This window comes from Lissotriton helveticus, chromosome 6 (genome assembly GCF_964261635.1).
Source record: "Lissotriton helveticus chromosome 6, aLisHel1.1, whole genome shotgun sequence".
In the NCBI taxonomy this organism is placed as follows: Eukaryota; Metazoa; Chordata; class Amphibia; order Caudata; family Salamandridae; genus Lissotriton; species Lissotriton helveticus.
In genome coordinates this window covers 1264416554-1264431066 of record NC_136067.1, presented here as the reverse complement: position 1 = coordinate 1264431066, position 14513 = coordinate 1264416554, and the positions used below count along the sequence as shown (strand labels likewise).

At 42.9% G+C, this 14513-nt stretch overlaps 1 protein-coding gene across 5 annotated transcripts in view; it reads right to left on the bottom strand.

Annotated features, from left to right (window-relative positions):
- ADGRG6 (adhesion G protein-coupled receptor G6) overlaps window positions 1–14513 on the bottom strand; it is a 634122-nt gene that overhangs the window by 116899 nt on the left and 502710 nt on the right. For all 5 annotated transcript variants that reach the window (XM_078648991.1, XM_078648988.1, XM_078648990.1 and 2 more), the window contains 3 exons: window positions 10236–10361; window positions 3957–4002; window positions 2944–3053 (listed from right to left, as the gene is read on the bottom strand). In XM_078648991.1, coding sequence (XP_078505117.1) covers window positions 2944–3053; window positions 3957–4002; window positions 10236–10361 — 282 coding nt within the window. The remainder of the gene's footprint in view (window positions 1–2943; window positions 3054–3956; window positions 4003–10235; window positions 10362–14513) is intronic.

Here is a 14513-nt window from a genome sequence, read left to right as displayed (position 1 = left end):
GCTTTATTGATTTCATAATATTACCAATGATTATTGCTCACAGTGTATATGTTATATTCACAGTAGTAAGTGCACTTACACAGAATTATTATTTTTGAGGGTTGCATTTCAGTACAAAAGGATTATTTTAACGTGGTTTCTTACACTTGAAACTTGACCAAGCCAAAAGACTTACTTGAATTCCACTGGGACTGTATCATTGACCTTTATCCTGGCAATTGGTGCCGTATACAGGATCCGCACCAAGGCAAGAAAATTCAGGCCGAAGCCCATAGTTTACGAAATCACCCACATGTAGGGCCATTCGAGGGAGTTGAATGACTTCTCTGTGTCGAGGGCTTGGAGAATGGCTGGGTTCAGCTATTCTGTTCCTATGGACGAGGCATCCCGCCAATCGTCGTAGGTAGTGTCATCGCCTAGTGGGGCATAAATCTTGAGTGGTTGGGGAATATGAGGGAGTCTGTCACTTGCATCAGGAGATTTACCAGGCTTTCATCAGGGCCTTAGCCTCAAGGTTGAGCAGGGATATTGGCATACATGAGATGTACTCCTTGGGGGGGGGGAGGGGGAGTGTTCTCAGGTTTATGGATCATCACTATTGTTGTCTTCCTCAGATCCCTCAGGAGAGTCGCAACACACAGGTGGGTCCCATTCTGCCGGGCTTTGTAAGACATATCCCGCATTGAGCGTTCCATGCGTGATCGGACACACTTGAAGAATTCAGAGGGAAGACTTCCACCCTTTCTTTTGGCCTAGGGCCTTCAAGATCTTCACTTGCCTCTCTCCACAATCTAGGGGTTGGGAAGTCCGCCATGTAGCCCCTCATGACTTCTCATTCCCTCTTGGCCCAGGTCCATTACAGATCCCCCAAATAAGAGGCAAAAGCTTGTGCGATGGCCACACCCCAGCCACATCTCCTGTGGAGGACCTGGCTTCAGACACCCAAGGTGGCTCTCCTCATTACGTGACAACCAGGCCAGGAGCTTCCCCGTCTTGTTTCCCATTTCATTTAACCTACCCTGCTGGGTCTGGAACTGTGCCCTCACCTCCTGTTAAGTATGTGCTTGCAGATATGCCCTCTGCCTCTCAATTTTATGGGCGAGACCCGGGGAGGGGGCATCCACACATTCCTCTTCCAAGGTATTCAATTGGGCTTCCATCTTTCTCAATTTCCAGTGTCTCACCTTTTTTTCCCCAGACATGTGTGCAATTATTTGACCCCTTAGGACTGCCAGAGTATCACCTCAGAGGCTACCGTCCCATTGTTGCCTGAAAAGTACTTTGTCATAGCCTCGGTCACAAGCTTACAAGTGTTCTAATCTGTCAGTTCTTTCTTCAGTCATGGGGTAGTGGTAGTCAGGTAAGTAACAATGGAAGAGTGATCAGAAATGCCCCTAGGCAGAAAGACCATGCGAACAAATTGTCCCCGCTGGGTACTCGGTACCAGTAGGTAGTCTGGACACAAAGCGCATCATACTAGCTGCATGCAAGTACTGACAGGCTCATGGGTGTTCCTCTCTTCATAGGTCAACCAGCCCCAAAGCCTCTAGAAATGTGGAAAGGCAGTGGTCTGACCAGGCCTCTCCCCATAGCTGTCAGCTCTTGCCATTAGGTTTAGAACTCCTCCGACAAGAAGGAGAGTTCCTGGAAACCCCACTATCCAGTTCCCCAATTAATCCAGATCCTTTGATTGCAAGACTGGTGGCAGGTAGCAGGGCACCAGCACTAAGTCTTCCCCATTCTACTGTCCCCCGAACCTCAGTCTGACATCTCGGATCAGACATGAGTAATCTGTATATGGAGAGACTTGCGATCTCTATCGCACAATAGATAAAAATTGTTGAAAATGCTATGCCACAAATTTCCAATCCCTGCCCTGTTTATCAGTTTCTCTCGCATGTACCTATGTCTCTTTTAGATTCTATTTGGGGGTTTACATTTTTTAAGCATTTCTGAATTTGCTTTATACGTTCATCAGATGTTACACTAGCCTATGAAGATATGCAGCCATTTTTATATTCCTTGCAAAAAAGGATTGATAGCCTGAAGAAAGCTGTGCAGCTGTGTCAGCAGTCGAAACAAGTTTGCATTCTATGCCACTTATAATAGCTTCGTCTGTTCACTGATTATGCCTTGATAAAGACTTTTCTAAAATTGCGGTTTTCATCACATTTGGGCTCTTTTTCACATCAATAAAATATTAAAGCAGACTGTGTAAGCAGTAATATTATTAAAATTACAAATACTCATTGAACAGAATATAGGACGCATGATGGGTGCAAAACAAATGTAAGCCAGAAAATTAGGTCAGAAAAATAAAATAAAGAAAATTTGTGAAAGTTTCATTCTTTTGAGAAAATCGTGTTGGTACAAAATCAAAAATGCTAAGCTAATCTTATGCGAAAGATACAGAAGATTTCTATTTCTAAGTATCATGTACATTCAAATCTACTAGTTGAAGTTAAGCAGTTAAATATTTGGAAGTCATAGAAGGCTTTCAGGTTAGCACTGATAATTTAAACATATTTCCTATAAAATGAATCAAACTTGTATAAAAGATATATAACATGAATGAGTCTCATTAAATAGTATTTGGGTTAATGTATCCCAAAACCAAAGAATAAGGTTGTAAGAGCCATTGCCTTCAGACACTGGAGATACAGATATTGGTAATAAGGATTAGATTACCTTGACTTCAATGTGAGACCACGACTTGCACTCGCCTTATTATTGTTTACACTGAAGGTCACTGTATAATGATTACTCTTCTCTTACCTTATCCAAGATCTTCTCCAGAAAAAGTAAGAGTTAATACTGTCTGGTGCTGTATTAATATTTTTACATTTTCTCAAGCAAAGGGAACAGATTCCAAGCCTTTGATGTTATCTCTCAATGTTTGACAATCGGCAAAGGCTACAACAGTGATTGAATTTCACCACTTACCATCAGTACCCCAAAGTGTGTGAGGTGATTGCATAGGCACACAGTCTCGTCTGCACTGGATTCCGCATAGAGCACGCTGCAACCCGTCGAATTCCACCCACCACTGTAATCTGTGGGAAGGAGGGGGTGATTGTGTTTAGGAAATGTACAGAAAAGTGGATTTAGTCAACCTCCATCGTCTTTCCTCAAGGTGTCTGGAGTAGGAATTGCAGAAGTCTTGTGGCAAAACTAACTCTACCTAAAGGCATTGCCATATTTGAATATATTTGAACGTAGTGAGAGGAGAGTGAAAAGGGGAGGCGGGGGAGTGGAGTGCAGTGGAGGGTAGAGGAAAGGCGAGGAGAGGAGAAAAAAGGAGAAGAAAGGAGGGGAAGTGGCGGGGGAAGTGGAGAGAAGAAGTGATAGAGACTGATTTAATTTCAGATTCAGAAAAGGGGGTGGTGATGAACAGAGTGCCTGAATTAAGCAGACCACTCTTACCCAGTCCAAAGATCAGGGCTTGATCCATCACCGTTTTTTAGCTCACTGCACCATCCCAGCTCAGAACTTGGCTATATGCAAATTAGTCTGTTCCTGTCCCAGTGCATGATGGGAACAGGGCAAACCAAACTACCAAGCCAATTCTTATACTGGGAAGGAAACAAGCTTCCGGGGACCGGTTTCTGCCATTTCAGGCGTCGTCGGCCCGGCTTGCTTGAATCCTGATGGTGCAATGAGCAAGGGACTCACATCTGAGTATACCCTTCCACGCTTATGGTGGACAAAATTCCAGTGAAGAATTGGCTTGGTAGTTTGGTCTGCCCTGTTCCCATGATGCACTGGGCCAGGGACAGACTAATTTGCATATAGCCAGGTTCTGAGCTGGGATGGTGCAGTGAGCTAAAAAACGGTGATGGATCAAGCCCTGATCTGTTGACTGGGTAGGAGTGTTCTGATTAACTCAGATACTCTGTCCATCACCACCCCCTTTTTGAAATGATTTAATTTCAGAGACATTGAATTTCTAAACTTACTATTTTTTGTCATATCCCAGAAAACGCACGATGGCTTTGGGTTTTCCTGTAAAAGAGAAATCAAAATCAATTACTTCTGACAATGTATCTTCCTGGACTTTTCTACCTCCCTTAAGCAAGATGTGCCAGCTTAAATTCATGGAGGTATTTAATTGTTCCTCAACTACATGCTAGTAAGACGTAGCATCACCCGTCATCAAGCCGTCCGACCAACTCATCTTGCTCTATAAAGAAAAGGCTTTTGTCTCTGAAGCAGATTTCAAAAAAGCTGAACAGGCTTGGACACATATAATTTCCCCCCACCTACTCAATGGCATCAATTAATCACAAAATCACATCTGACATCACTTGAAGAGCACCCTTCATTCTGCTTCCTGACTAATTAATAGACTGAAGACGTTTTGACAGAACCTCCCCAAACCCTCAAATACCTAAACTCACTACACTACGAGTGTTCATTCTTGTCAAAGTCTGCTGCATCACCCAGCTTCTGATTGGTAACACAGGGGGCAGGTGTCCAGTTCCAGCTGTGGGCTGCTTTTTTGAGCAGCAAAGGGGGCCGATTAGAACAGCTCTGCGTTGTTCGGATGCTGCCAGCGGCCCAGTGGATGCCCAAGTGGCCTTTCTGGAGGCAGATGGGCGTCCATTACCTCCCTTTTACCAACGGCACAGAGGTGTCACTCACTTTCTCGCGCTGGGCACGCCCATTAATATCGATGCATTAAATATTTAGCATAGCTGAAGGATACATTGGTTTTGCAGCATTAACATGCAAATGGCCCCTTGGTTTTCATAAAGGTATGTTTTACAAATCATATGTGAAATATTTTAATCTTATAATTAAAAGTAGCACATTACAATATTTCAGATGTGATCTTTAACGTGGATGGGACTCCCTTTGTTTATTTTGACCCAAACATGAGGTTTGAATTGTGATTCTGTTCCGTGTGCATGGAAAACAATGCCAGCCTTGGATAAAGCTGAGCTGCATTGCTCATTGTCTCTGCAAGGGAGATGGTATCAATTCAAGATTATTTTTTGGTGGCGATATGATTATAGATTCTATTTAACCAAAAAAGCCAAACAACTCGTATTGCTCCTGTATGAGCTAGAGCCATCACGAGATAAGGCCTTGCCCTTAACAACTTTATATCAAACATCTCTGCAGTTGGTGGGGACGAATCAGGGGTTTCAGGAGCTACCTTCCCACCAGAGTGCAAAGGTTGTTTCAAGTTTAATTTATTTGCATAGTTAATTAAAACCGTTGCAATACAAATACGATCATCAATTAAAAGCATTTATACATATAAAATGTTATGTACTCCAGTATTACCCAATCCAGCATCATGTGAATTATCCTCATTGAAATGTGAAATGTACTTGATTTTATGTATCTTTTATGGCCTCAATGAGCGGAAATAAAGATTAATAATAGTAATAATATAAAATGTTATAGTTCCTATATTATATATTTAACAACATTTTAAATCAGTGTTGTAATCAGAGAGAATGGAAGTTCTCCTAACCAAACTGTTTTTTGAATTTGCACATATTATTTAAAGGTTGAAGGTATTTATTTCCAGTCCGTAACTTCCCTTCACTGCTTGTGCCATACTTCAGTATAAAGTGCAAAGAGTGCTTAAGACTTTAATAAAGTGCTTTAGTGCCAAGAGTAGAGTAAATAGAAGGGAGCTTCATCTTGTATCCTCCGTGCTGGCGTTGCACTTGTTCCTGTTGTCTAAAATGGTTAGTAATTATTGAGTTGGCATTTTCTTTTCGCATGTCCTCAGGAACTTTACTAATTTGAATTTGAATTTAATTTGAATTTGAATTTAAAACATTTGTAAAGCGCAGCGTTCACCAAACGGTTTCTTGGCGCTACTAGGCAGCAGATTTGTTGTGGATCATTGGGTGCAAAAACACTGCTTGTCTTCTAGTGCATACCCCTCGCTGGTTGAAATGGCATTTTAGAAGTTGTTTCCATTCTTGTAAAAGTTCTTTACATGTACTCAGCAGGTGCAACAGATCTTCTGGCGCTGAGCCGCATAAGGGACATGTGGAGCCCCCTTTTTCCTTTAGCCGGGGTGTGAAATGCTGTATACAATGTAACAGGTCAAGTCTGTGCTTCAAAATCAGATTTTTGTGGTTTTGGCATAGCCCAAATCAATATAATTTTGAGCAGCTGGTGCCGTATAGGTGTTCAGAGTCATCCACCCATGTGTCCTTTTCGAGAGAGATGCCTTATCCTCAGTCCATGGCAAGTATTTGACCGTCTTCCAGACCAGTTTTTTGAACGTGCTGGTATTTGTGGGTGTATCCCAGAGCTGGTTCAGCCCCATATAGTGCAGGCTGCTTTTGAGATAATTGGCAGCAGGTGAAGTGGTTTGTTGTTGCACCTCCTTCCATAGATGTTCGTTTAGAGTTCCTTGAGCAGATTTCCGCACTTTGTCCCAGGTACTAATATATGCCCTTGTCTCGCAAAAGACTGTTTCTGAATACCAAACTCTATCCTCAGTGTCCAACTTGCCTGCTTCACCAAAGACCACCTCTTAAGTTACCAACAAACATTACGCATGAGCAAAATAAAGAGCTCACTTGTGCAAACTGCTTTTTCTTTGAAGCCAGTCCTAGTTCCAGTTGTTGCCAGACTGACTAATGGAAGCAGGAAGTGGCTAATATTATGACATAATACAACATGTGTATTTGTAAAGTGCACGTTCACCCAGAAGGGTATCTTGGGGCTGAATAACAGATGTTTATTGTTACCCAACTCAATGGTACTCATAATAAGACGTTCTGTCCATCTACGCCCTCAATAATAATCCCTACTGAGAATTCTACAAGGATAACTCTCGGGTCTTGTAGAATAAACTATTAATAAGAGGCTGTTATATTCCAGGTTCAATTGAATGGTTGTTTATTTTCCACCTCCTCTGGCTGTTATTACCTTATTTCTTTACGCGCAATAAATGGTAAATCATTCTACTTTTAATCTTACCTTTTCTGAGCCATACATTTATTTTCGCCCCTCCTGTGTTACGTCAAATCTTACGCTCTCCTCGTGCAGGGTTCACGTCTTGGGCTCATACCGAGTTAACATGATGGTGAGGCAGGGGTGGCTGTGGGATACTGGGCTCGTCTCTGTGTTTGAGCTGTATCCTTTTTAACCTTTTGGATGCTCATGACGAGCTCAGCTCGCCATGAGCGACGGCGCTCCGGTGCTCATGACGAGCTCGTCATGGCCGCGCCCGTTCCGTGGAACGCTCGCACACTGAGCTGATTCCCCTGCTGTGCTGAACGTTCCATTGGAACGGGCGCGGTCATGACGAGTTCAGCTCGTCATGAGCACCGGAGCGCCGTGGCTCATGACGAGCTGACCTCGTCATGAGCATTGGGGCGCTGTACGCGCCCCCCGCCCAGCGGGGAAATACCACGAGCGGCAAAGGGGTTAAGGACGGGGGTCAGTTATAGAGTGTTATAAATGTATGCTCTCTCTTCCACTTCTGGGACAGTGAGTTCCCTACAAACACCCTTGAAGAATCCGCTCAGAAACTGTTCTCTCAGATGGGAAGCTGGTTTGCGCACAAGGATCTTAAGAGGACAGGTCCGCTGATTAACGGAGTCGCTGTTCCAGCTCCGTCAGGGAGCGCGCTGGAGGTTATCGCGCAGGTCAGGGAGCATTTTGCCGCAGACACTGCAGGAAATGCTACGAGATGCCCTCTGTGCACATTCGTAGAAGTTGTTGCCAATTATTCAGGAAGCAATGTCTGCCAGATGCAGTCTGCTCTTGTCTACGAGGGATCCTGCGCCTTGTTGCTGCTTACCTTCAAGCAACACATTTTTAAAAGGGTGAAGGTCACACAAGTTTAACTAAACAACAGCATCAAAACAATCACAAATGGGAAGCACAAACCCAGTTACATTTGTTCACCCTACTGGTGTTTCTTAGATTCTGTGGGCCTCATTTGCAAGAAAAAATGGCGAGGCGCGATGCTGCAAGCCATCTTGCTGCACTGAGCGGCGCCATTTTAAAAGCACAGGAATGCGTCATATTAACAGCGATACAATGCATCCGAGTGCTTTCCCCTGCACTGGGGCACAATTGGGCCAGCGTAAGCACCCTTGCATCATGTTGCAAGGGTGCCTGTGGGGGTGATTGTTTTTGTGCAGTAAGGGACACCTTCCTGCGCAAAAACAATAATTAAAGGAATTTTCCTCTTTCTATGCAGCACGCAGAGCAAGAGGAAAAAACAAGAAGAAATAAAATTATTTCTCTGCGTTGCACCACTCTTACGCCTCCCTTGGATTCTGACGCATTCCCAGGTTTACATAACGTTGTAAATCTTTGAAGGTGTCATGTTCCATGGATGTTGCATGGGAACACCCACAGAAAAACCCATGGAATGCCTTTTTCACGCAGAGTAATGCGTAAAAAGGGTCCATATTTACAAGGCCATGAAAAGTCACGCAGGGTTACTTTACATGGCCTTGTAAATATGGGCAGGCACACTGCGCCGCTGGTGTGTCAAAAACAGTGAGGCACCAGCTGTGCAATGGCCTTGTAAATGAGGCCCTGTGAGTTTTGTCGGATGCTTTTGCAGGACGTAGGGATCTGAATGTGAGGGTGCTATCAGATTTGGACGTGTGTCACCTCTGCCCAGGGTACCTGGTGAGAAGCCGTTAAAAAAGAACAGGAGAACAGGTTTATAGACTTGGAAAATCACAAAGCAGTGAGCAGGCATTTTTTTCAACTTCACAGGAATTCACTGTGTGGTCTGCCTTTCCAAAGACCTTGGGGTCACATTTTTGAAGCCTGATAGCAACGCCTCATGGTTTCCTTTTCCTGAGGCCATGAAATGAAAAACCATTGAGCTGGACAACACTTTCGTCATGATCTTTCATTGTACGCAGTTGTTTCTGCCTCCAGCAGAGGGCGATAACTGCTGTAAATTGTCCAAGACAAAGTCAGCTTATATGGAAGTAGCAACAAACAATGGAACACTGTACTCGATGGGTGTTTTACAGATAAAGTGAAAAGGGGGCGAGTGCAGCTCTAGCTTCAAGGGTGGGAGATACACTGCTGAGGGGAAGGTTGCTGGGTTGAGGCTTGTAAAGAATGTCATGTAATGGAGAGCTGGGATCAGTGTTTAATTTGTAAAAAATAAATAAAGTGACAGGGCCCTTCTCTGAAGGCCACTGCAGCCTGCACCACGCAATGCCCCAGGCAGCCACGGCCCGTGGAGGGAGTTACGGTGGGGCAGGGAGGCGGGGAGGGGGAGGGGCAGGGTGCTAAAAACCGGCATATGGATAATTGCAGGTAAGTACACAATTGAATTAATAAAACGAATTTTGTAGCACGCATTTTGTGATGCAGTGCGCGCTACGAAATTCGTTTTATTAATTAAATTGTTTACTTACCTGCAATTACCCATATGCCGGTTTTTAGCACCCCCCACCCTGCCCCTCCCCCTCCCCGCCTCCTTGCCCCATCGTAACTCCCTCCATGGGCCGCGGCTGGCCCAGGCAGTGCTGCCAATGACAGTACCAACATAACACCTAACCATCACACTCCTACAAGTGTCACAATTTGGAGTATTTCAAGCCACACAAAACAATGTTGGGAGAGGCTAGTATTATTCATTTTCAATCAGGCGCGGTCGGTACAGGTAAGAGCAGTGAGGCGGGGCAGGTCAGAGGGGAAGCTGACAGACGACAGGATATGAGAAATAAATACATGAAATCACTTACCTTTTGCCCTCTGCATTGCTGATTTGGCTCCACCTCACTGCTCTTACCTGTACCGGCCACACCCCTTTTTAATGCCATTTCACTTAATAAACACAGCTGTTGTGCTCATCTCAGACAGCGCCACCATGTAGTGGACTATCACTATAGCGGTTGCTAACAGTTAAGTGCTGGTGCAGAGCACCGGAAACAACTGGCTCAAATTAAGCACTGGCTGGGGATGAGAGAAGAGAGAACTCTTCCGAGCTGGAACATGCACTAGTCAAAATCTCATGAGAATATGCAAATCCCTGACTCAAGGAAAACATTAAAATGAGCCATCATGCAACACAAACTGAAGAATGTGTGGATAAAGCAGGAGACTCTCAAACGTGTAAGGCATAAATGTGAGTATGACTCAGGAGGACACATGACTGTTGCATTTAATGTACTTTCATGAGATACATTCTGGACATTATTTAGAGAGGCTTACTGATATTAAAGTAGCTCCAGTAATAGTGTCTTTAGATATGTTGTAGGTGGATTTCACCTCACCTGTGCTTTGAGGTGCTTAATGGTGATCCTGACTTCTTCTTGGAGATCCCGAATAGTAAGGTTTCCGATACTGCATGCAACCACGAAACTGGCAAACTCTTGCCCGGATCCATTGATTTGGGGATCCTTTTCAAAAAGAGATGGAACAAAGCAAGCTAAATAAATTTCCAATAATTAGATAGGACAAACATGACAGATCAGACATACTTGTATATAATTCTAATAGCTGCATGGCAACTACTCTGCAAGCAGAACATTTCTAAACTTCTGAAAAGTCTCTGGGCCCTCCTCCCCTATTAAATTTTGCACCACCAGAAGGGAATTTGCAAGGGTCATAGTCAGCCCGCGTTGCTTTTCTCCTTATGACTCAGACGGCAAACACCGCTACTCTATAAGGCACACAATGCCGAGTGATAAGGGGTCATTTAATTAGATCACTTCCTTAGCAAATAATGCACTAGTTTTCTTTATCTGATAGGCACACAAGTCCCTTATTAAAAATGGCTGTGTAAACAACTGATATTGCTTTCTGTCTGTTGCGTGCTAGTGTCAAATAGACATAGGCACACTGCAGAATCGTGCAAATCAAGGAGAGAAAAAGCTGAACATTTACTGGCAGCTTATGCATGAACCACGAGTGGCATATTTAAGTGGGCTCTTATGCTCAAAGCAGGTATGAGATATTGAGGAATATTTTGTATACAGGGCACTGTGGCAAGTGCTAAGATGCTCCTTTTCGCGGTAAAAGGAAACTAGCTGCGTCTCAAACATCTCAGATTTGCCTCCCAGCATTTAGTGAATTGGTGACTGAATAGTTGAACCTTGCTAGCTTTAACCACCGACTGAAGGTCCCATTCCTTGTCATCTTACACCACCACACTAGCATAGCTCGGTGCGCCAATTCATCGCCATCCTATGCCATCTCGTCAGATGCAGGGTAGAGAGGACTTGGGTTTGCGAAATTTGTGTTATTTCCTATGGCGTAATTGATTGAAATTTTAGAACATTTAAATGAAATGAAAATCTGGCATTTTGCACCATTTCTACAGCACACAGTGCACAAAGACGCACTTTAGGCTGATAAAATAGCACGAAAAACACAAGGCCACAAACAAGAGCCACTCATTCTGTCCGCTAGCATTGTACCGGTGCTCCCGCAACATGATATCTTTACATGAGCAACCGCCAACCACACCATGAGGCATAATGACAGAGTTTTGCATAAAAATTGTAACATGAAATCTTAATAGCTTTTCTTCATTTCCATAGATTTGCAAATAATACATTTAGGGCTTGATGTGTATTTGGGAGTAAATGGAAATGTTTCCATTTTATAATTCCACTGGGAGAGAAAATTCAACTACTGGGTATTCTTCTAGATTGAGCATTTCTTCTGGAATTCTGAGATTTTTTCATTACTGCCCAACTTTAAGTCAGCCCCTCAACTTCATGAAGGGGCTTCTGGAAGACGTAAGCGGCAGACTGCATTGTAAAAGCAAACTAAAGGTGAAGTCAAGCGATTACATTTCAAATTTGATAGCGCTTTTCTATAATATGGTTTATTAACAATTACAAATGCAAAAAAATGTACTGGGTTTATTCTGTTAACTGAATCAGAGATGACCCACCGGAACTGCTTTCAACTTGCGCATGGACAATGAATGCAACCTCTTTAAATGTAAACTTTCCAGACAATTTGCTGGAAAAGCTTGACCATATTACAACAATGGCTGCTGGACGCAGGTAGTATCTAACTATAGTACCATTCCCCCTTATGTTTCCAACGGCAACCTTTTTAATAAGAAATGGGTGAGATTCTTCAACTAAGTCTAAGCCCACTTCAGGTACTTTTTAATTATTTCTGGCACGAATGTAATGAGGCTGGCTCAGCATTTTTACAAATGCCTAAACACCTTTTCGTTGTTATGCTAGTGATAGTTCTTAAAAAAACCTTCGTTTAGTATTCAAATTGTTCAGCCAAAAATTAGAAAAATTCACAACCTTTTGTAGAGTTCCTTTAATTTACTCTGCTTTAATTACACTGTAGAAATGTGTGCCCTTGGGTGACACAAAAATAGATATTTATGCATCTGTCCTCTTGCTACAGAAAGGTGTATATTTCTCTTGAACGGTGACAGGAGCATCACATTTCTGGCAGTTTAGGTGCAGGAATCTCTTCCCCAACCTCCTTCAGATTCCCAGAAAATAGTTTTGATGATTTGTATGCTCAAATCCAACTCCACTAGTAAAGCCTTTAAGAACTCTTCAAAATATGACTTAATATGGGTATACTTTCTTGCTGGCATCTCTGCAATGAATGTATGAAAACACTGTTATGTACATTATTAGTTGAATTTGTGAATGGACTTGGAGTCTGACCACAGGTGGGATTGCTGAATGGTTTCAAGCCTTGAGGCTGAAAGATAAAAGCACAGTTTCATATACTGCAGTCAGTCATGGACGTCTGCATATGTACCCTTCAAGGAAATCCAAGGCTCGTGCCAGAAGCCTGGCTTTGTGTCCTTCCTAAAGAAAAAGTTTACTTAATGACCCTGTGATCTTTCCAGGGAAAGGGATTTTTTTATGTTTCCTTTATTTGTGAAAACTCTGAAAGCCTTCCTTCCTAATCCACTTGTGAGTGAGGAGCTGGCTGTCCTGATTACTCCCACAGTTCCCTGAGGTGTGAGACATCCCAATGTATGTATTTCATCATCGCGCCCTGCTTCCGGCCCTTGATTTCACTTGCGTATTTGGAAAATACCAATCAGTCATAACAAGTGCAGGAATGTTTGGTATTTGTGTTTATGTACTCGTATCATGCAGTCAGCTCTTTGGCCCCAAATCGCTGTATGTAAAACAGAAAGTGCGAGAAAAGTGCTGCGGTGAAAAGTGGTGACTCGTGACATGGCGAACAGAAAGAGTGACGGACGGACCTACTTGATCCATGCACAATGGGGGGGTTCAACTCGTGTCAGGTTGGGGACAGGGGGACCTGACTGAAGACGGGATGATGGTTAACCCCTGCGGCACATGGCCAAAGTATGTGCGCAGCGGTGATTGGTTGCCCGGGGCAGGCTAGGAGCAAGATCTGGCCCAACGTCGGTGGCTGTGGGCAGCAGTGAAAGGGAATTATTTCAAAGACATTGGTTGGATGTATTATGTCATATAAAAAAATACAAATGAACAGAGAAGACTACAATTAAGGTGAAGTTATGGTTAGGATTTGCTATAACACCTTAGACTATATTTGAAAAACCTCAGAAAGGCAGTTAAAAACCATACCATAATCATAGTGGAGATATGATTTCAAAACAAAACCTAAACGCCAATTAAATTCACCCTTTATTTGTTAGCTTGGCAATCCACAACTCACACAACAGCCATTAATACCATAAGTCAAACATCACATGCAATGCTTATGACCTCACAGAATGTATACCAATAAGCAACAACACCTGAAAGCATGTGATCACTAATTTGCACTTTATACTCAGACCACTGGATAATACTACATGAATAATTGTCTCATTCACAGTGTTAGTGATAACAAAGTATGTAGTCAGAACTGTACGAGTATTTTTGAGATTTGCAATTGCATCTGTTGCATTAAGGGTAAGGCAATGAGCATTGCATTTGGTGTGCGAGTTATGGTTTACATGGCTGTTGTGCATAAAGCGGATTGAAAACTAGCCATAACTGAAGAATTTCAATGGTGATTAGGTGCTGTTTTGTACTCATAACTTCACATTAACTGCGTGTTTTTAAGCGGCTTGTTCGGGATAGGTATGGCTGTGACACAGTAAATACAGTTAGAGGGCTCATGCAATAATGTGCAAAGCATAGCCAGGCACATTGAGAATAGGGTGTAGTTTAAGGGCCCACTAGTGACAAGAGTTTTTAGTAAACTAGAAAATGTTGGGGGGTTGTCTCTAGTAAGAAGAAGTTGAAAAGGGTTGTGTTCTCCTTTGTTAATCTGTCCATGTAATATGTGATAGCATGTTAGACTATCGTTGACAAAAATATTGTCTGACAGAAGCATTGTATCCTAAATATAATTTACAAGCAAACATTACTCTTGGAATTAGAATTTATGATATTAGCTTCAAATGGGCAACATTTATGTAAACAGTATTTAGGACACACATTTTGTGTTAAAAGGTATATAGACAAATATACACCAGCACTACCCCAAACTGGTCCAAAAATCGAAAGAATAGAGTGAGTGCCTATAGGGCTAGAGGGATTGTGGTATCATTGGTGAATTTTAACTGCAAAGTT